The sequence below is a fragment of the Rhipicephalus microplus genome, chromosome 7, assembly GCF_043290135.1.
Source record: "Rhipicephalus microplus isolate Deutch F79 chromosome 7, USDA_Rmic, whole genome shotgun sequence".
NCBI classification, from domain to species: Eukaryota; Metazoa; Arthropoda; class Arachnida; order Ixodida; family Ixodidae; genus Rhipicephalus; species Rhipicephalus microplus.
Genome location: NC_134706.1, coordinates 4,622,151 through 4,645,328, shown reverse-complemented (window position 1 = coordinate 4,645,328; position 23,178 = coordinate 4,622,151). Strand labels below are relative to the sequence as shown.

The 23,178-nt window shown below is 47.0% G+C and overlaps 1 protein-coding gene and 1 non-coding gene across 2 annotated transcripts; both read left to right on the top strand.

Annotated features, from left to right (window-relative positions):
• The first annotated feature begins 1,640 nt into the window (after nt 1-1,640).
• On the top strand, nt 1,641-21,307 carry LOC142766802 (uncharacterized). Its single transcript, XM_075868022.1, has 8 exons — nt 1,641-2,798; nt 3,593-3,815; nt 5,132-5,294; nt 7,593-7,708; nt 11,417-11,555; nt 12,718-12,885; nt 18,003-18,125; nt 21,044-21,307. Coding segments are annotated over exons 1-8 (1,152 nt in total). The 5' UTR covers nt 1,641-2,797; the 3' UTR covers nt 21,263-21,307.
• Nucleotides 18,284-18,356, top strand: TRNAT-UGU (transfer RNA threonine (anticodon UGU)). The gene has a single exon. It is a non-coding gene; the product is annotated as a tRNA-Thr (tRNA).
• Nucleotides 21,308-23,178: the final 1,871 nt, after the last annotated feature.

Genomic DNA, 23,178 nt, shown 5'->3' with positions numbered 1-23,178 from the left:
TGCGGCGGGCGCCGTTAAACCGTCTTGAGAGGCGCGCCGTTACGCTGCTTGTTCTGCGGCGGGCGCGATTAGGGGGCTCATACAGCGTGTGTCGCTGAGTCCCCGGCGGATTCATTTTTGCTGGACCATGACGGGCTCCTGCGGAACTATATAGCCACTGACGACGAGTCCAGCGACCCGTTTAAGGTGGTTATGCCCAAAAGTCTGAGAGCCGCACTGTTGCGATCCTCTCACGACGAATCCATGGCCGGTCACCTGAGTGGCTCGAAAGTTTTTGCAAACTGAGCGATGTTGTGACCTGGCCCGGCACGAAGCGTGGTTTTTATCGCTATTCCGTGCCTGCCACGTCTGACAAACGGTTGAGCCAAGGGTTGGAAAGCCGCCCGGTCTTATGAACCGATTGTCAGTGAGCGTCCGTGGCGCGTACTAGCTGAAAGATCCCCTTTGGGAAAACTCAGCCGTGCCACATCGCAGACCTGAAGCCCTTTGTCACGGTCTGACGAGCTCGCGCCAGTGCCCTGCGGCACTTCGCGCCAGCAACGGGGCACACCCGGAGCGGCGGACCGCATTCGGACCCCGCGCCGGTATAATCTGAGGAAGCGGTCACCTTTGTGATTTCGCGCCGGACGGCGGACTTCTCCGCAACCGAAGGCCCTCAGTTTACTGTCTAGCCTCAGTATAGGTTAGCTTCTTTACGGCCTTTTCTCGTAAAGAAGTTGACCCCGCCCTGTCTGCTGCCAGTGTTTCTTTTTTTTTTGAAGTGTTCATGTGTATTTTATATTTCTTTTGTCTAATATTAAGTGTTATTTGTGTTTTTTTGCCATATGTTGAGTGTCATTTTGCCCTGTCTTTATTTTTTTTCCCGTGTTCGTTCCGTCTACCGCGAAGGGAGCTGTGTGTGACCTTGAGTGTCGGTGCTTGCCGGGGGAGAGAGACGAAGGACGCTTTGCGCCTACGCTCGCGCAGCCGTCGGCGGTGTGTGTGCGTGCGTGTGTAAGTGCGTGACGCTTCGGTGCGAACCCGCGAAGTGTGCGTCATGGCTTCCCCCCATCGACGCGGGCACTGGAGATGCTGGGGGGCATTGACCCATTGACATCAGACCGTCTGGCTGTGCTCTGCTCTCGGCCGTCGCCGAAGAAGCCACGCTGCCTTTCCCACCATGGCTCCTGCGCGAGGCCAGCTGAAAGCAGCTATATGCTGCCGGCCAATGCCAGGGCGCCTCGCAGCCAATTTTGGTTCGGCCTCCCTGACCACCGGAGAGGCCCGGCTTCCCGCAACGTCCAGCTCCCTCATCGAGCCAGAAATGCGGGGCCTCCGAACAACCGAAGCGGCTTTCATCGGACTCGCGGCTGATCAAGAGCAGCAACGAGCCATCAGTGAGCCCTCCCGTACCTCTGACCTCGCACTCGGGCATCGCACCCAGCGGACACTGTCACGCCCTTCCGCCCCTCCGCGCAGAGGACGCTATCCCCCTTCAGCACCACGAACACTCGTGCCACGCTTCTGTGCTCCCTTCCGCAGTTATTTTTATAGTGTCATGTGTTTATTTTGTTATTTATGTTTTGTTTCTTCTTTGTAATCATTTTTTTAGCAGCAGTAGCAGGGCTGGACTGAGGTTAGCTGTCGCTCATGGCAGTGTCATTTTAACTGCATGGGTGACGTCCGGCTGCCTTTTGCAGACCGGTAAAGGGCAAATTTAGGAGAGGGGGATGTGGGAATTGAGGCTAGCCCGCTGCCTTTGCGCGGGCTTTGCCGCCTTTTCTGCCGTTCTCATGTCCCGACATGTCTGCCCTCCCTTGCTGTCTGCCGTGGTGGGAGAGCGGAGTGACGTTTAACTCCCTCACCCGGAAGCGGATGTTGACTGTGGCGCCGCGCGCGGGGGCCCCGAGAGGTTTTTCGCGCGCTGCGTCGGGAGCGGTGAGTACAGTCCGGGACTTCAAACGGTGAGCCACGCATTCTTTTCCGTCCGTCGAGTCCCGTCGCTCGGGGCTCGTCGGAGTTCGCTGACGGCGCCTCGCGCCCGATGCGAACGCTCACCTTTTGTTGCCCCGCTGCGTACTCACGGCCGAAGGGCAGTACGGTGTCCTAGTGCGTGGCCTAGCTACGCCGACCCGTCTCCCTTCGAAGCCAACGCGAACGCCTTTGCCCTCGCTCGAGCAACCGGGCCTTTGCTCCGGTGTCTCCGTGGATCACTTTTACCGCGGAGACGTGCTCGTGGCACCCCTGTGTAGTACTTTGTGCCCGTGGCGTGGATAAGCCTATTTGCTTTCCCGCCGCGCCTTTTGCAACGGGCTGTACTGCGTTTGGTTGCCACAATAAAGTGTTGCGACTTGAGCAATATCGTGTTTCCCGCCACGGTGAAGGTTATCGCGTGCCCTGCGGCTCGCTAAGACCGGACCCACGCTGGTGGCCGTACTCCTTCGGGATACGTGTACACCACAATAGATAGATAGATAGATAGATAGATAGATAGATAGATAGATACGCTAAAAGTCGCGTAAGTTCGCTAGAAATGTTTCACATTTAAAAAGTAACAAACCTGAATCAATGCCTGCATGCAGGATTTTCCTATGTGACCGAGACGACCACGACCGATGCCCCAAGTAGCTATGTTGTACGACGTAGCAGCGCCAAGCCGGTGCCAGTGACCACTCCGGCAACTACCACGATTGCGCCGACTACCACAACAGGACATACCACTCAGGTTACCAAGCCTACCACACAGCGTACCACCACGACTATTATCACGACTACGACAACTGAAACGCCTACCGCGCCTACAGCTGCACCCGCGGAAAGTACGTTCATCGCCATCCACATATATTAAATGCGGAACATTTCGTAGTGAACCGGAGAGATGCTGAAATGTTGACTATAGGCAGCCGCTCGAAGCAACGTGTCGACATGTGGCCTTGTCTCGTGAAGCCTTAATACTTTACAGCGTACTTTAGCTGCGTTGTGTGGCCTTTACGGTGCTCGGCTTCTGACCCGAAGATCACAGTCTTAATCCCGGGTGCGCGACACTCACATTTTGATGGAGGCCCGTGTTCTGCGTGATGGAAGTGCACGTTATTAAAGAAAACCCGATCGTCAAAATTTCCGTAGCCCTGAACTACGGTGTCCTTCATATTCATGTCGAGGTTGCGGTATGTAAGACCCCAACATTTACAATATAAGAGATACAGTTTTGAAAAAGACGAAACCTTTTCGTTAAACGTATGTCCATCCGTCCGTCCGTTTGTACGTCTGCCGTTCTGTCCATCCGTCCGTCCGTCTGTTTTTTACTGCACTCTATTGTATACGTTCAGCCAGACTTTACTGAAAAGTGGCATTAAGGCTGTGTGAAGCGCAGAAACAAGCCCTCAATGTTTCCTTCCTAAATTCATTGACTATACCATACTGTTTCTTCCCTGTCCTGTGTCTTCTGGTGTTGCGCTGTAAATCAGTTCACGATAGATCATAACCAACTGGCGCAACCTACCGTCTTACTATATACTGTATACAGTAACTAGAGCATGCTCGCGTTTTCTAAGTCAATACGCGTTCAGTAATGTCTCAGCTCGTGTTGTTTTTCTGTTGGCGCTGCGAGCAGTGATTGACGACCAGCCCCTGGTGTGCACGATGGGAGTCCGGACCAACTCGACGCAGATGTTCCCGCCGGACGGTTTGTGCGAGTACCTCTTCTATGACTCGCTGTACATCATGGGTCGCAACACGTTCGTTCCGCGGGATCAATTCGATGTACACTTGAAAACCTTCGTTGAAATCGCCTCGTCGTACAAGACCACATCCTTTGGCGTCGGTTTCACCTACAGGTGAGTATTTGCGCACAAAAAGTAAGAATTCCTGACGCATTCGCACAAATCACAAAATGATCATAATGGGACATCGTCACAAATCACCGAAAATTGTGCCGTCATTGTGACGTCATCGCATGACGTCATAGTTTCATCAAAGGTGGGATGGTCACGAAGACAGTGCAAGACCACGTTAGATACAGCGAGTTTTCTGAGAGTGGCGGGAAAGGATTATTATATTAGCTGAGAATAAAAAAAAAGATGGCGTTCACCTTCGGGTCTATATAGGTGAATGTGCCAGCGATTCAGTTCAATTTGTTATTGCGGTAACAGCAACCGCTCTCGGCGGGAGTGCCCGTTCGTGTTGTAGTGCCATACAATATATGTATAGAAATGTATATTCCTAAAACCCACGATGGAAAATAGTGTCTATAGCTACTTAGCCGCAACGCATACATACTCCAGCATGTTAACGGTGAGCTATTTATTTAAGTGATGAGCAGTTAGTACAACACCCGCTCGCCACGCAGAATAGTTGATTCTAGTGTCCCACTAAAGGCAACTATTTAGTCGTCGTTGATTGTTGAAATTGCGGTCCAGAAACCTCGTAGTGTTATTTTTGTGTCAAGGAAGGACTTATTTTGAAATAATGTCACGTTTTAGTGGTCCGCATCGGGTTAGCGCATTTCAAATTACCCGCCTCAAGAAGCAGAACGTATAACGTCACTGCTGCCGCGTCCAGCTTTACTGCACGGCCACCAACACTAGTAGCAGCAGAACGGAAGCAGCGGAGCCACAGCAGCAACAGCGGCCATTGATCGATTGTCCGCCATTGGCTTCGAGATGACAGACGTGTTTTGGTTCAACTGGGCCCCGCTAGATGGCACGACCTATGCAGTTTAGCCAGCGAAAATGGAATTTTTGAACCACTCGCGCCATTCCCCATAGTAACGTCTGGTGGTTCTTTTCTTTGTACGAATCAAACAGACGCGATGAAGCAGAATTTTATTGCGACTCTTGAAGCACGGAAAGTTCTTTATTAGTGCAGGTAGATTGATTACTAGTGATTAATTGTAGGTGGTTCATCTCACATAATCGGGATCATTTTGAGAATGTCCTACTGCGGTGCATGTATTCAGGGGCATTTTGGTTAATTTCTAGGTAATATGACACTGTTGTTAATAATATTACCATTTTAGATGTTGTCAGAGATTTAGCTTTGACTCTGACGTAAATTGTTATTTGACTTTAGTGTATTAAAGTAAGATACGATACTTCCGTACGTGTTACAACTGCCTCCACCCCCTTTCATTTTTGTGGCTATGTGAATGCAGTTCGGCGTACCACCTGGAGGCCTACCTGCTACAGCAAGCCACCAAGAAGTTCAACGTGATGCAGCGCTTCTGGGATCACTCGATTTACCACATCGGCGTTGTGGACAGTGCCACTGTGAATCCCACGGAAGCTGAGCTAATACCTGCCCTGGTTTGCCTGAAGGTACGCATAGACCGCACGTGAATGCGTTGACGTGGTGGCATATGCCGTTCTTCAGGTCGAACATATATTGTCATACGGTGCCTTATCTATTCGCCTTTGACCAAGGGTTCCCAAGCATGCTGGTCCCAGGGAAGCGGCCGCCGTATCGCCTTCATGCAATTTGGCCCCACCTCAAATGATTGCTTAACCCTGCCTTAGACGATTGCTAGGCGAAAAGCATGTTTTAGATGCGGAAGCATCTTATACTCGCGCCTTGTAGTGCGCCGTCCGCGCCGTCCGCACCGCTTCTCGAACATTCGACAGCTGACGCGCGCGCATGCGCCGTCGCCCACCATCTGTGCCGCGCGCGCCTCTCCTTCGAGAACATTCGACAGCTGACAGCGCATGCGCCGTCGCGCCGTCGCCATCTGTGCCGCGCGCGCGCTTCTCCTTCGAGAACATCCGACAGCTGACAGCGCATGCGCCGTCGCGCTGTATATATACTCAAGATCGGCGCTCGCTCGCTCAGTTGCCACTCGTCCGTTGGTTTGTACGGCGCGTCGACGTCCGAAGTCGCCGTGAAATGAATGCCAACCAATCCACAAACAGAATGATCGACGTCCCTTCGACCAGCGCCGGCCAAACTGTTGGCGGAACCGCTTCCGCATCCTCCTCAGTGTTCCCCCGAGGGAAGCTGCGGGCAATTTTTTTCTCTTCAGGCGATTACATGCCGTGCGATGACGTTATCACACGATGACACTTCATGTGACCTAATATTGACGTCATTAGGACGTCAAATCTTAGTTGTAAAGCTTTGATGGCATCGTATCGTGAAGTCATCCCGTGATAATGAGTTCCTGCAACACTCGTGTTGATCCCGACACCCCATTTATGCGTTTTAAAGGCTTTAGCCTTTAAAAATGATATGGAGTAATATCAGTATTATTTATGAACAGTATGGCCATGCGTGCTGTAGTCAAGGACTGTAATGCATCATTGTATTTAATTTCAGAACAACTTAGAGAGTTAGGCTGGTCGTTCATCCATGCATTTCACGTGGCGCCATCACGCTTACAGTAAATCGATCAATACAGACCCTAATAAGACTATCAATGTTAAAAACTAGCCTAAAATGAACGAACAAGCCCCAAAATAAATGAGTAAAATTAACTAAGAATCAACCACAATAATTCACAAATAAATTCTGAAAAGCGCTTCGGAAGTATGCTGCTGACATCGGCACCACCCTAAAGAGGACGCCATCACCTGTACGATCCGATTGATTGAATGATTTGGGAGGTTTAACGTTTCAAAGCCACGATATGATTATGAGAGACGCCGTAGTGAAGGGCTCCGGAAATTTCGACCACCTGGGTTTTTTTAACGTGCGCCCGAATCTGCGCACATGGGCCTACAACATTTCCGCCTCCATCGGAAATGCACCCGCCGCAGCCGGGATTTGATCCCGCGACCTGCGGGTCAGCAGCCGAGTACCTTAGCCACTAGACCCCCGCGGCGGCGCACCTATACGATTCGCCAGTGCTGCCTTGCTACGTTTGATAACGGAAGGCACATGATGAAACTCCCCGCAGACGATACGTATCTCAACTGCTGTAAGAAGCAGGAAGCCCATAAAACACAGCAAAAAGTAGCACACGTTTCGCACACCTTGTTTTTGAATCTCCTTAGCAAGACCCTACTTGTGCCGTGGAAGCCAATGCTTACCACCAACATTGGCGCCATAAACGCTTTCGCAAACGGAGCACGGGGACCTCTGTGAACGGGAATCGCTGGGTGCCCGCACTACACACACTTCTTACGGTTTCACATTAGCGGAGCTGCCATACGTTTTCTTCAACGTAACGACTGCTTCAAGGAATCACTCGTGATCACCGAGTAGTTTTGCTGCCAATATGGCCACTATAGTTTGTATTAGGTCTGGTGTGAGCGTTTCCTAAAAATTTACACCAATAAGACACTATACCTGTTGACGCTGAAACGTAGGTACGAACAGTAGAGAACTACATATTTTCACTTTTAAATCTCGGGGTGCTTTACTTTTTTGAACATGATGATACACTGAGAAATACACTCAGGGCTGCACACAACTGTACTAAGAGATGTATGTGTGTGCAGGTGTCCGTATGTGCGTGCGTGTATGTACAGTGCCTGTCAAAAGTTCCCAGGCCACTATCCCATGTATTTGTACGGCAGCGTACATGTCCTGGGAACTTGTGACCTCCTCCCTCCCCTACACTTGTGTATGACAAGAATACGGTAAATCCGCAAGAGCCCATGAAATCTCACTTTTCGTCACAGATCCTGCGCGACAACTTTTCGCAAGAAATCGTCAACCAGGGCATCAAGGTGTTCACATTTTTCGCGGCGAGCATTCCAGACGCCAACTGGGCCCGATTCTACATCAGGAATTTCACGTAAGCGCAAATTAAGACAGAGCCTGAAAATCAGATTCTTTGAAGTCTTTCAGACGTCACCTATATGAAGAACTTTGTGTAAATGCGCCAAATTCATTCTATGTTATTTCAGTGGACACAACTGTCTATTGCAAAAAAAAATATCATAGTATGTGAATTCATGGGTGTATTTGTAACTCATTCCAAGCAAATAGACAATAAATATCTACTTATCCTGAAGTTATTTATGCTATGTTTTGGCGTAAAGGGAATGAAATCTCAGGCCAGAAATATAGCGCAAGATCATCTCTGTTTTTGCATATATTGAATAAGGAAAAATACTTTTCATATGGCCCGGAGAAAGTGGTACGTCGAATTTCTCGATAAATGTGGTGGTGCCTTCATTAAAGCGATGATGTGTAATGGTACACTGCATAATGAAGTTAAATGAAGACAAAATAATTATGCAGGGGGCTTAATTCATGTCATGAACAGTGAATCACATTCGTCAAGCCTTCCTACCGCCCCATTCTAGGATTCGTCTATCTTAAATTAAGGTGGTGATCAGGAGAGCATCAAGGCGTAGGTGGCTAGATACACAGATAGATAAGTAAATAGAAACTGTCAAAGTGCCTGCAGCTCGCTAAGGAATGCTTGCCACTAAAAACCCGTCGCGGACGGCGTCAAGCTTTCATCCAGACGCGTGTGCCTCATACCCATACATCATGGACCGTGGTAGGCGGGACAGTTTTTCTACCTAAGAACGGCGAAAAGACACATCGGTAATATAAATAAGAGAGCGTCAAGAAAAACTGACATGAGCACATTTTGACCCGGCTAATTCAAAGAATAGGTATCACGGTCCCAGCAGAATTTGAACCCGAGCATGCAGCGTGGCATACAAGTATTCTACCGCAGGGGCTCGCCAGGCCTCAACAGTGCTTTTGATGAAGACTCTATGTAGCATAAACGTCAATTTTGTTTGCTGTGCTGGCTATCTTATTTTTAAACATGACATATGTACCGATGTGTTACACAAGCCACGTAGGGTCAACGTCTGTTTTTTACATATGTTGGTCTACGTCGCGCTAGCAGGGCTACATATACCATGCTTTTAAGTTGTTAGCACAAGGGCTACATATCTGCGTACCGATTCTAGTTTTGCTAACATTATTTGTGCTGTTGGTATAGTTATGCAACTGTAGACGACTGGCTATAAACTGTTGTGAGACAGCACTCGTTCTGTGCGCTATATGTTCCTTTCTTCTTCGTCTCGAGTGCCGCATTATTCACACAAGCAATCGAACTCACCTAACTAAGTTCCATTTTTCTGGTTATATAAAACATATATAACTGTTCAACATGTCTGTGTGTGGAACATTTGCACATATTTCTAGCTTAGTTCCGTAACGTCTTCTTCAATAAAAAAATTCCACAAGAGTCATCTTTCCTCCTCATGCTTCGCATAACATCGATTCTCATGGTACGTGCAATCTGCCGAATTTTCATCTTGCGTTCTATGTTAATTCAATGCAGACAACTGTCTATTGCGAAAAAAAATATCATAGTATGTAAATTCATAGGTGTGTTAGTAACTCATTCCAAGCAAATAGCCAATAAACATCTACTTATCCTGAAGTAATTTATGTTCGGTTTGGGCTAAAGGGAATGAAATTCCTGCTGCGTGCAGTGCAAATGTCCCGCGCTGGTCAGTATCTCGGAGATATAAAATGTGTACATATGTATTACGCTGTTCGCGAAAATTCTTGAACACATACTTCAAAGTGTTGCACGTAGAATGCGGACAATCTTCTTAACGTGCTGCAGTGCCAGTCACACACGGACGGCATTACGAAGGTTGCCATCCATGTGGCAGTAGGACCACACTGCGTGTCTTTGTATTCCCGCCGCGGTGGTGTAGTTGTCCCGGTGCTCATCCGGTGATCTGAAGGTCGCGGGTTCAATGCTGTTCACTGCGGTCTCGTTCGGTGGAGAGGCCATTGTACTGTGCCTTGTCAGCGCACCTTACCGCATGATTGAAATTTCCGGATCTCTCCACTACGGCGTTTCTCATAAAACATATCCTAGTTTTGGGACGTAAAACTCGAGCAATTATCACTGGTCTCTGATTTCTTCGTAGTTTGCAGACCGAAGCTGGCCGAACGTAGCGCAACACACCCTAAGCGATAGATTAAAGAGACACTAAAAAAAGTATGTTTTTCATATATTTGTAAAATACTGTTTTTTGATTTCAACGTCACTGCACTTGTCATTTCAAGACGCTTTGTATGCGAGAAACGTGCGAAAGAAAACGCGGGTTCTAGAAGTCGTCATTTTTGATTAAACCAACTAGTGTCCACATATTTATTAATAAGCAAAAAAGAAGTACGGCAACCCCAGAGGGGGATATTGACCTAAGATGTCATGATTCAGGAAATTTCCTCGCACCCATGCCAGGAAAACGGGTAAAATATCTGAGAAATCGTGACGTCAGGCGTGGAGATTTTGGTACGAAACTCAAGAATAAAACCTTTAATTTGTTCTCTATTAATAAAGCGATGATGATAAAATTAGTGAGAATAAGGTTCTGAGGGCACAGTTTACCATTAAAAACTGGTTGATTATTTCCCTTTGTGGTGCCTTTAATGAAATGTTTGTGTGCGTGTGGTAGTCACTGTTGCCAGAGAGCGGTAGCGACCAGCCGAACGTACGTGATCTTCACAACAGGTGGCTGAAAAAGAAGAATAGGAACGAAACTTTATTTTGATGGAAGGGGTAGCAAAGGAGAACTCCAGAGAATGTTGGTCTGGGTCCCAAGTCGAGGGCCCCATTGGCTTGCACTGCTCGCCTAACATGACCCAGAAGCGCTAATTGCACTTCTCTGCCCGATGGCAAGTAGGTTTTTGCTTTATACAGGTCATGTGGGTGTAACCTTTTTTTTTCCGTCCATATATCCGTCCATGCGTTCGCCAGATCCGTCTGTGCTTCCGTGCGTCCATACGTGCGTCCGCCTATCTTTTCGTCAGTCTGAATGCACGGATGGATTGACACACAAACGGACAGACGGACGCTTAGCCCAACTCATCGTCATTAATTCCGTGGATATGCTGCAAGTTTTGAATAACATTGTTTTTATCCTGAAGCACAAACGCAAAAGAACTAGGACACACATGAAAGCATTTTTCAAAATGATACGGCATTATGGCTTCCTTCTCTTTCCTTTATAGATTCCGCGGTACGCATGCTCAGTAATTTTTCGTCACGAAGCCAGAAATTCCTGCACATTCATGGTAGTGACGTTTCTTCTCTTCAGGTTTAATTAAATTTCAAGGGTTAGACAGCACTCGCCCTTGGTCCTTTTCTTGTTATATCTAATAATTTCAATAATATAAATATGAGGTTGTATATCCCAAACTCTCGATATTAATACGAGAGATACTGTTGTAGAGGGTACTTGAAATATTGACCCTCTGATCTTCACCAACGTCCACTCTGATCGCGCAGTACGCAGACCTCTATAGCGCTTCACCTCCGGCGAAAAGAGACCATCGCAGCCAAACTCGAACCCATGGCCTTGGGGTCAGCAGTGACGCATCACAACCACCGATCCACCATAGCTGTGTCTTTTTCTTGTGTATCTGCTGTTGTCATGCACGTTTTCCCAAGAGTACATCAACTCCAACTTGCCATCTTTTTTACCTCACTTATAGTATCTGCACCCGCTCGCAGGAACGTGATCATGCCGGACGTGTATATCGCTCTGGGCCACTACTCGCGAGCGGACAACAGTTTACCCAGCTGTCGTGCCGTGCCGCCCACGCTTCTGCGAAAGCCTCAGGGCGCCGAAGACAGCTACCAGTACGACCTGGTCAGATCACAATCAAACCGTCTGCGTTCTCTTGTTTGTTTGTTTTCAAAAGGTTTAGCGCTCGGGCGTGTTGGTAGTATTAACGTACACTCGCTACGATAAATATAAAACCGCCAGGCCTGCGTGAAAGGTGCAGCACTGCCACAGGGATAGTTGGAAGAGTGGACTTTTAGAGCTTTCTTTTTTTTAACACTCTTTGCTTGCAGCAGCTGCCCACACTTTCAGGGTACTCACTATGCCGTAAATCATTGTGTTGTAGGCAGGCATTCACTATTCCATTCTTTGTAATTCTTTGGAGAAGTAGCCGCTGCACACTTGCAAGGAATTTTGTGCAATATTTTAGACTGTGGCTGATGGCGATTAAGATAAATACCGGCCGTGACTTGATGAAAATGCATCAACTTCGATATGACAACGGCTTTCCCAGAGTGTATCTGACGGGCTGTTTCTTTTTCTGAATGGGACTATAACGTGGTGATCCGAAAATTTCTGGCTTTAAGCAAAAATAGAAGTGTGGTATATATAAATATATATATATATATATATATATATATATATATATATATATATATAATGCTTATAGGTGTATGAAAAGTAGACCGCAAAAAAGTATTTCCTTGCAAAACAAGCCCAGGAAGTCACCGGCTATTAACACCGTTAGAGTGTACTAGTAACTATAACACCACCCGCCTCTGGCGCCTGTGATTTTGCCATGGCATCTGTGATGTCATGCGCAACATGGAGCGTATAGCCATCGCTTCTACCAAAGTCTGTGGGGCTGCGAAATGTTGAATTACAGTTCCAAGCAAAACAGAGTTAAAATAGCTGGACTTCACGTGCGGTGGACCATGGAACAACACCGTTCGCCAGAATTCAGATGCTTACACAGCAAGATACTTTTTACGTTATGGCTCTCTAATGGGCTGGTGTTGCCTTATTCTCTCAATTACACCACTCGCGTGTTTATAAGTTTATAAAAAATATTCAATCATAAAGGAAGCTCGCAATCAAACTCGGCATAATTTCACTGGCTTATTTATAAACGCCCCGCAATGAACCCCCCCCCCCCCATAAGACATTACGAACTAAAATGGGGTGTCGTAGTTCCTTTGAATACGACTGGCATCTGCTAATGCGTGTGACGTATGCTGGCTTCGTGCAGACGACAGCAGCAGAGAGTATCGTCAGGTTGTCGGGTCTGGGACTCAAGTCGGTGCTGTCGGTGTCTTTGAAGGGTCATTTAGCGCTACTGACTGACCCAGACAAACGTGGTTTCCTGGCACCCTGCATGACCAACGACAGCCTCGACTCATTCGCCAGCTACGCTGAGGTGAGTTCCGTCTATTCTCGTCATCGGCCGTATCAATGCGACGCGAAACTACCACGTTTGTCCAAATACAAGGCGGAATCTGCCACATGGTGCACTAGATTTTCCTTAGTACACTCTGTAAAAATGGCGCGCAAATAGGTATAGTTTTCGAATAGCGCACCGTGATCCTAAAGAATACGGTCGCTGCCACTGCGCAAGCGTCATAACGCGAACTACCGTTCGCGTTTGCGGCCCACTCACAAGAAATCCGCAATAACATACGGCCCGCAAAACACTTTGCAGTGGTGGCGGATACACGCAATTCGAAAACTCAAATGGCGCCCTTACACAAACGCTGCATCCGTAACGCCCGCTAACTTGGAGAACGCTATTCGAAAACTCCCAAAAATGCTTATGTCCCGCAATAATAATGGTCACCAATCTTTCGTGCTTTGCCTTGCATTGTCACAGTACGCGCGATATGTCCACGGCACGAATGACATGTGGTTTATGAGCGTGACATACCCCGTATTCAGAAACGCTCCTCGACTCGACTTTCACCCTTTACTTGAAAGAGTTGAGCACAGCGCCGCTGCTCGGCTGAAAATGATGATGCGCTACTCAAGAATCGCAGATTATCTCTGATATGCAGTGACTTGCCGTGCCTAGAGACGGCGCTTCCATCGGCTTTCTGAAGTGACGGTGAAGCGTTGAGTGAAGGGACGTTCTAGAATACGGGGGATAGAATTGCTCACGAGAATGCGGCGATTGGGGAGTTTTCAAGGAAGGAAGCCCAAGCAAGTCAGATCACGGTTACTGCTGTCGGACAAAAGGAGGAAATATGTGCGGGATCTTTTCTTACGGCGAATCACATTCAGAAAGGGTGCTTACCAGCGCAAACGACAGGGCAAGAGGGGACAGTGCTCTGTCTCGTCTTTTCTCCTGTCTCCTCCTGCCCTCTCGTTTGCGCCGGTAAACACCCTTTATGATGTTATACCAACACGCCCAATCCCTCTGTCTCTTGAGCCTCATTCAGAAAACAGGAATAGGGGCTTCGTGCAGTAAGTAGTGGGGGACAGAGGGCCGAGAGCAGAAGCACTCCTTGCCATTGTAAATTTTTTGGAGGGCAGGTGAGAGGGTGGCGATCGAGTGGGGAGACATATAGTACGTGATTAAAACGTTCCCAAGCCGCAGCATTTTCTTTGAGGCAGCAACAAAATACGCGTAAAATCTCTAGTTCACCTGTTCAGCATCAGTGGTTTCAAACTGCACATGGTTGATACACCATGGCCGCTCGCCATGGCAGAAGCGAAATCAAAACAAATACCATGAATGCAACGTCCTGTGGCTACTCCGTTATTCGGGGAGAGCACTAGGAACTGCACCTGCCTGCTATCGGAGCAGGAAAAGTGCTCTCGCTGAACCACCATGGGCGGCATTACTCTTACTCCTCTTAGTTGACTGAAACCAAACGGCTCTGGAAGCGCTTTCAGCGGGTTTTTTTAATGACAAGATCTCGCCTGTTTTCCTAGTGCAATAAGAGTGCGCAAATAAAAAAAAAGTTTCTACAAGTGTAATGGCCCATCTCACTTAATACTGAAGAACGTCAGTGTTCTGCAGTTTTACAATCGTTCATGCCCCAGTGCTTCATTGTGTCAGCGGCAGCTGCTTATATGACTCAGAAAGATGTTGCGTCTCGCCTACACTATTTCTGCACCATGAACGTGTTCCGTTGACCGATGTGCAACTCCCTTACCTTTACGACTGTTGGAAACCATTAACATCGAGCAACATGTACGACGACAAAGTGTGTCATTACAAAGGCATTTCTTTCATTGTGACCACCACATTTGTGTAGTAATACCTACCAACGAGAATCAGGCAGTGGAAGCTGAGAAAACGTATTGTCATATCTTTCATTTGACTTGTTTACCTATACCATTCCTGACCGCTGCATTGACATAGTGGTTACGGGGCTCAGCTGCTAATGAAGAATTGTATGAGTGAAAAGAGAAAAGAGAAGAGACATTCCGTGAACAATAAAAAAGAATATAAAGAAGTTGTGGGAAGGTAAGGATGTACAGGTGTCGCTCAGTTTCAGTTGTCGAACCAGTTGTAGTAAGTTAACTACGGCAGGTTTGAAATTCTTAGATGGAGGGCTTAGCTCGAAGTGGTTGTCTTAGTGTATGTATCATACCGAATGGATTCTAGAGCGCCTTTAGAAATGTTTAAACATATACTCTGTTTCATGAGTTCCGTGCAGCAGAGCCAAAGCTACGTACGCGATCTCCAAGCGCAAATTTTTGTGAAGCGAGATGTAGTGTCCGTGTTCAGAACGTGTTGCCCGTCCTCATGACCTTCACAAGTCTCGTCAGAACATTTTGTTTGGGAACGAGATCTGCCTGGTGATTTTGCCCCATTTTTCAAAGGAGAAGGAGAAAGAAATAACTTTGTTTAAAGCCCGGCGAGTTGGTGGGGTGGGTCAATAAAAAATCATTTTTTCGGCTCTATAATACGAAAGAAAGAGTTCTCATGTGTTCGTGTTATAACATGCAAAGGATGGAAGAAATAACGGAACTGTTCTCGTATGCGTCAAGTTTTAATCTCTAAAGTAGAAACTATTGGTTGCCTTAATCAAGACGTGTAGTCGGCACAGCCAGACTCCACAGCGCTGCAGAGGAACCGGCATTGTGCCCGAAAAACATGGCTGTTCTGCCGGATACAGTTGTCGCCCAACTCGAATCTGTCAAGCGACTGCCGTGCGCACGGTAGCTTGCAAGACCCAAACTGATGCTTTCACTCGCTTTACATTTCATGTCCTTCAATTTCGACAACACAGTATTCGGATCGACTAAGCACCTTCTTTGAGAACCACGCTTTTTCAGGCTTAGTGAGTAGCGATGGGCGCATCGCCAATCTCGGGGGATTACATTGCGCGATTGTTAAGTTTTTTATATTCCTCAATAGCTCGGTATGACTTGTCCAGGCGCCATTTTTAGGACACGTTATTTGTTTAACGCTACGTTTTTTTTTTCTCGAATACCAGGGCGGCGATGAACAAAAGTTGCAACATCACCTCTTGCAGCTTCGTTGCTTGCAGGCGACAGCGCGCGGAATGATATAGCTAAATGTGCTCACCCTCTTGATTGGTCGAGAAAGACTGCGACTTCTGCAGTGCTGCACAGAACTTCTGAAACAGAATATATCGGCTGGATTGTATTGAACTTGTCAATAAAGCACGACTCTGTATGTTTTTTTTGTCTCTTGGGGATCGAAAGTTTGACTGAAGTATGTAGAGTTTGATATCATCTAAGTTTCGTCCTGCTACTATAGAATAATGTGCCTCTGCTTTCGATAATGTCTTTGCCATGACCGTGCGATGAGCATTTATTTAAACATTGACAGGCTGCCCTGTTTCGGCTATGTACTGCAGTTTATGACAATATGAACATTCGATCATGTAGATTACGTTTCCTCTAGTGCAGGTAAATTAGATTTTATACGAAGCACATAATAACTAGAGACCCAATAGTATAGCAAATGCCTATCCTGTTTCTTGCTTTCCTATCGTGGCACTTTGATATAAAAGCATGACTTAGAGGCTAATAAGAGATTTTTTGTGTTTTTATACTGCCTATAAATGCCTATTTTTGACTCTTGTGCCTAAATTTTAATGAGTGCCTATGAATGCCCATATTCAAAATTGGTGCCTCTTTGAACGCTATACCTAACCTCAAATTTTGCTTTCGAGTATAGCTTGAGACCGAAATTCATGTTATCGGGCAAAATTAAGCTTTCAGAACTTTATTGGGTGTGACCTATATACTCAATCTCATAAGTTCCTTTGAGCATTGTCAAGCCTATAAGACCTCTTCACGAATAGGAAGGCCGATTAGCCTCTACACATGTATTCACTGTCACTGCGTAGTTTGCTCGCATGCGTAGGGAACAGGAGATGCTTCTGTGCAGCCGCAGGACGATGAAAAATGAATGCGAAACCATGGAATGCCATCAGGGGAAAGTAGTGTGGATAAAAAAAAAAAATGTCCGCGTGGGCTTTATTTCGTTTGTCATTTACTTCATAAACGACGCTTCGCAGGTCATGGGAAATTTCACTTCGACACTGGAAGTTATTGCTTGCCTAATAAAAAGCTTTGTGCCACTAGAATGTTTTTAATTGCCTCATTAGAAGCCGCGAAAGCATAGTGCGAAGAGGTGAGCTTGAGCTTTGCCACTCGCCCGGTGTAGGCTTCACAAGCCACGTTCGTTTCCTGCCCTCTTCGGTATCGGAGCAACTCGGGGCCACAAGATCACACCCAGACGCAGGCGCATCAACACGTCATGCGCACGCAAGGTTACATTCGCATGACGTACCCATGCGAGGTCGTGCACGCAAGTGGTGTTGTGTCGTTTTGACGCGCCTGAGATGACGGTCAAGCGGCGTTCAGTCTGACATTTCACGACATTCCAGGGTGCATATTATTTCAAATCTTGGGAGATGAGATCGTGAGGGCCTAGTGCATACATTCCTTTTGCTTGCTTGAAAATCTCAAACCTGGTGACGGGCCCTTATAGGTGTTTACAGACAGAAGAGAAATTGATCCTGTGCGGTTACACGAAGCTAATACGAGACAAGACTTCTGGCCTATTAGCGCACTGGCTATTTGCTTTTGTGTTGCCCTTCTCAGCCATGCTGAAAAGAAAGAGACTCAGGAGCGCTTAACTCATCATGCTGGACTAGAAAAGGAGAAACTTTATTCTGCAAGCTCCGCAAAAAAAAAAAACAACTGCATGGTTGTGCTAAAACAATTCACCCATGTGCCATCATAAAAAGCATTTCTGTTTGCTGTCATGTCGCAGACATATATCCCACACGTTGTTTTGTTTTTAAAGTTTGAATTTGGTCAAAGCTTATTTTGCCTATATTTACGATACTGGGGGCCCTAAACACAGTTTTGCTCGCCTATTTTGGCGCCTAAAAGCCGGTTTCCTAGTGCGCATATATCCGGCCTCTAATAATCAATACCTGTACTATCATGACAACTTGAAGGTGTTTGAAAGTTTTTCATCTTGGACGGGAGCTAAATGTTACGTTTACCGTGAAATGGGAGTTTGATTTAGAATGTACTTTGCGACAGGTGTGCAGGAGCCCGAACTACTCAACACCGGTGTATGATCAAGTTGTGGACGCCGTTCAATATCGGTTCGCCTACGGGCCGACGGTGTTCTCATACGACGACCGAAAAGGACTTGCTAATAAGGTAACCGATGGGTGGCTATTGTCACAGTATATATATATATATATATATATATATATATATATATATATATATATATATATATATATATATATATATATATATATATATATACTTTTAAATTCACAGATAAACCCAAAAAAGTGGATGGAGGGAGGGCCGCTGTGATAGCTCAGTGGTTAGAGCATCGAACGTGTAATTCGAAGGTCGTAGGTTCGATTCCTGCTCACAGTTGGTAATTTTTTCATCCACTTTTCTTTCTTCTTATTTACATTCCATTGGTTCTAATAACTTCCCCTGTACATTCCTTGGCATTACTGTCTGTTATATCTCATATATATATATATATATATATATATATATATATATATATATATATATATATATATATATATATATATATATTGATGATCATCAGGATACCTGCAGGGTGAAGTGTGTTGCCGCAAATAATTTTCGATGGGTGTCCAAGCACCCATGCATTCATGATGCGCACATTATGAAAAGAAAATTTGCGAGGAAGGTTTAAATAATGAGTGCGATTGGAACACTGAGCACTGGTTCTCTCTCAGATAGTTTATTTATTATTTTTTTAGTCCTGACTTGCCAGGTATAAGGCTTGTTAGCTCTCTTGTGTGTCACAAGATTCTCAGAAGAAAACATAATTATCTTCGAGGTAGTGCTGACGAGTCGCTTAAAGGAGTGTCATATACGTGGTGTCGGATTTCTCAAAATAGACTCAATAGACTGCATTTTTAAATGCATAGGCCAAACTTTGCGGCCCCCTTTAGATCGAAGGGAATGGAGGGGGGGGGCAATTGCGTGCCTTTTGCTCTCTTCTCCTTCGCCGCGCCTATGCGTGGCTCTCTTAAGCTTGTCAAAAGGTTAATTGATTGATTCGTAGGGTTTAATGTCCCAAAACTACCATATAATTACGAGAGATGCCGTAGTGGAGGGCTCCGGAAATTTCGACCACCTGGGGTTCTTTAACGTGCACCCAAATCTGAGCACACGGGCCTACAACATTCCGACCTCCATCGGAAATGCAGCCGCCGCAGCCGGGATTCGATCCCGCTACCTGCAGGTCAGCAGCCGAGTACCTTAGCCACTAGACCGCCGCAGCGGGTTGTCTGAAGGGCCATGAGTTTTGTTTATTTAGCTCATGACGAACTACAGAAGAACGCATGCAAGTCCATAAAAGAGCTATTAACGTCAAGTAATATTAAAGTAATCATTTCAAAATACAAGGCAGAGAAACACGAACACAGGAAGGAATTAAAGACACCCCACAACTGAAGTTGCGCACAACGGCGGGAAAGAAGTAAAGCACGGAAACTTATCTGCGCATGCCCATGCCATTTAAGAACCTGCGAATCCGTTACGTTATTGCGCACGACTTGAAAGACGAACAGCCCCGCCGCGGTGGTCTAGCGGCTAAGGTACTCGGTTGTTTACCCGCAGGTAGCGGGATCGAATCCAGGCTGCAGCGGCTGCATTTCGGATGGAGGCGGAAATGGTGTAGGCCCGTGTGCTCAGATTTGGGTGCACGTTAAAGAACCCCAAGTGGTCAAAATTTCTGAAGCTCTCCACTACGGCGTCTCTCACAATCATATGGTGGTTTTGGGAAGTTAAACCCCACATATCAATCAAAGACGAACACTTGAGATAGAGGACTTGACGGACAACAAGCACATCAAGGAGCAGCATACCGTGGCGCTTGTGTCTGTCTAGCTCTTCATCCCAAGTGTTCATTTTTTTAGCGGTGTGCAATAACGTGACAATGAATAGCTACAAACTTGTCCAAGTAAATATACCCTCATGAATCCGGCAGGCGTAGGGGTCTACGAGAAGGACCACTGTTAAGGCATTTGATTTCACCTTCATGCAAGTTCACCGACGGTTGGCTGACGCACGCACTACCACTATGATACGTGCCAACTAGCTCAGCTCCACTCCTTCTTTTTTTTTTCTGAGATTCAAGTAATAGTACAACTAAGCGTGCGTACGCAGCACGGTACGGGAGGCAAGTGCGCATGCGCAGTATCGCACGTAACCTATCCACGGATGCGTGCGTACGCCCGAAGGCAAACCCGGCGCATGAAAACGTAGCGATATACGCCCTAGCTACGTGACACTCTCGCGAGATCTCGAATGAAAGAGCAGCCATATTGCATGATGGCACAGAATGTGAAACTGTGGATAAAGCCATAGAGTTTCCCACAATACTTACTAGAGGGAACTCTGGCGCTAGTGTCTATGGGAGTTGCAACACACGGCGTTTCAGCGAGCGTGGGAATGATGGTAGTACAATCATTTGTCTAATTTTCGTACTTATGGCCTGCTTCTGGCTCCGTGTGTGTACGTGTGGCTTGGAGCTGTTTTTTCACGAAAACATAAATTAGCAAATGTTCACCGTTTGCGCTTCACAACCTTATTTTTTTAAGCTTAACATTTTGAATCTAGTCCCTAAGTTAAAAAGGGTTTGTTATTTCTTTCAAAACAAAACCGTAACCAGTAATAAACGAAGGCGCGAGTACGATTCGCCGCCCGAACGTACGAAGATTAGAGAAATGTGTGTACTACCCATCATTCCCATGGTCGCTGAACGATTGCAGCGCCAAAGTGCCCTCTAGTTATTTTGGGAAACTCTGTGGATACAGCGATTCGCTTTTACTCGGATGCCGGTGGCCGTTATCACGACTGCTACCGCATGATGACGCTAAGAAGCACTCAAAAACTGTTAGTTTTTTTCATATGATATGTGTAGTTAAAACGCATGCCGGTTCGGTTAATACGGTAAACTTCGCTTACAGCGTACGCAACGTATTGGGCAGCGTACGTAGGGTTGTTGCATACGCCCAACTAAAGCTGCCTAATGTGACCGCAACTGAACGCATGCTTGCTCTGACGTTCCTCGACAGCTGTGCAAAATCAAAGAGCAGCATATCGACACCAAGTTCGGCATCGCCGTCTTCGACATCGACTACGCGGACTTCAGCAACGCCTGCAGGTCCAGAGGCGGTCCCTTCGCCAGACTGCACCTGCTGCGCAGCATTCTCAACTTCTTCAGGACGAGATACAGGAGCGCCGCAGACATGAAAGACTGCATGCAACTGGCGTATCAAGCTATGGTGGGATGATGGAAGCAGTGAAAGCCTCAAGTGGCAGCACTCCGCGTTTGACTATTGAAGAATAAAACGATAAACGCTCACTACAGCAAGGCGTTCCTGACTGACGTTGGTAAATTACGCGTATTACAGATTCTTAAATGGCCAAAACAAGTAATTTTTGGTCAAAATCTTTGCGATGTGTTAGTCATTTTGTGCTTACGAACAAAAAAGAATTTGAAAAATGAGCCCTTAAAGTTCGTCTTGTTTCGAAGCTTGAAAGTGTAAGACGCACGTAGAAAAAGTGAACTGAGCGGACAATAGAAAATATTCCATGCAGTCACTCGGAACTTCACGATTCGCTTTTAGTGCCTGATTGTGTTTGCTTAGAGGGCCACTCACCAGACTCCCGAAACAGAAAAAAAAGCGGAATATTATTTTCTGATATTTCTCGTTCTTCTTAGTGCACTACTGTGACGTAGACAGTAGTTCGCGTGACGTCTACTGTGTACATGCTCTCGATTCGATGATATACGCGAAATATCTCATGTGATTGGTCTCCTGCACTGCTTTGCCATGCAGCCGCCCATCCGTTCTTTTAGATGCGGAAGCATCTTATACTCGCGCCTTGTAGTGCGCCGTCCGCGCCGTCCGCACCGCTTCTCGAACATTCGACAGCTGACGCGCGCGCATGCGCCGTCGCGCCGTCGCCCACCATCTGTGCCGCGCGCGCTTCTCCTTCGAGAACATTCGACAGCTGACAGCGCATGCGCCGTCGCGCCGTGGCCAACTGTGCCGCGCGCGCGCTTCTCCTTCGAGAACATTCGACAGCTGACAGCGCATGCGCCGTCGCGCTGTATATATACTCAAGGTCGGCGCTCGCTCGCTCAGTTGCCGCTCGTCCGTTGGTTTGTACGGCGCGTCGACGTCCGAAGTCGCCGTGAAATGAATGCCAACGAATCCACAAACAGAATGATCGACGTCCCTTCGACCAGCGCCGGCCAAACTGTTGGCGGAACCGCTTCCGCATCCTCCTCAGTGTTCCCCCGAGGGAAGCTGCGGGCAATTTTTTTGTGTCGCATGAATATCGTGCAAAATCAACCGATCAAACTTCATGTTGTGTTTACAACTGCGCAAGCGGTGATAACAGCGTGCAGCCGAGTAGCGCTTAGTGCTGATATTGCTGATGTGCATTCAAGAACTAAGGGGCGATGAGGAGGCATCGTGTTTATGAAGGAGAGGAGAAAATCACCCCCTCGTCTTTAAACGCATGGTGGTGAGTGGCCCTTTAGAAGTCGAGGAGAACGAAGTGTTTTCTCACATAGTTTTGAATAACGCGGGCAACTTCAGCTTCAGACTAGTGTCGGTTCCTAGCGGGGAAAACGGATAACTTAACTGTTCTTCGTGATCACGTCTCAAATTTGCCGAAACTGCTCGGATGCCCCACTATCGATTCGAAGTTTTGGAAAGTGCACGTTAGAGAGCACTAGCTATTCGGGAATTGTATCGGTGGTTCATATTTTAGTCCGCAGTGCTCTGATCGCCAGGCGAGTTTCGTGACCACCCAGGTGGCGCTAATATCGTAGCGAGATCAGGCTATATGTGCCATCTCCGTCACTGCGGAAGTGAAGATAGGCGGTCAGCGGCGCGTATACAGTTTACAAATACACGCAACGGCGCTTCGTTGTGTCCGGTATGAGCCGATTGTCGGCGAGTAAAATGCATTGACCGCAGTTTACAAGTAATTTGTATGCTCATCTCTACTGAATCGGTGCACGAAGCCTGTGCAACCTAACCATTACTAGCGAGTGAATCGCACTCTGCCTTTCAAAGGAATGCTCGCCCTGAGTGTCTGTCTGCGCTCTTTCGCACTAAATCGCGCTTTTGCTGCTTTGTACGTGTTTAGCAAGTGTTCCGCCTGCTACGCACTGCTGTAGCGTGACCGAATA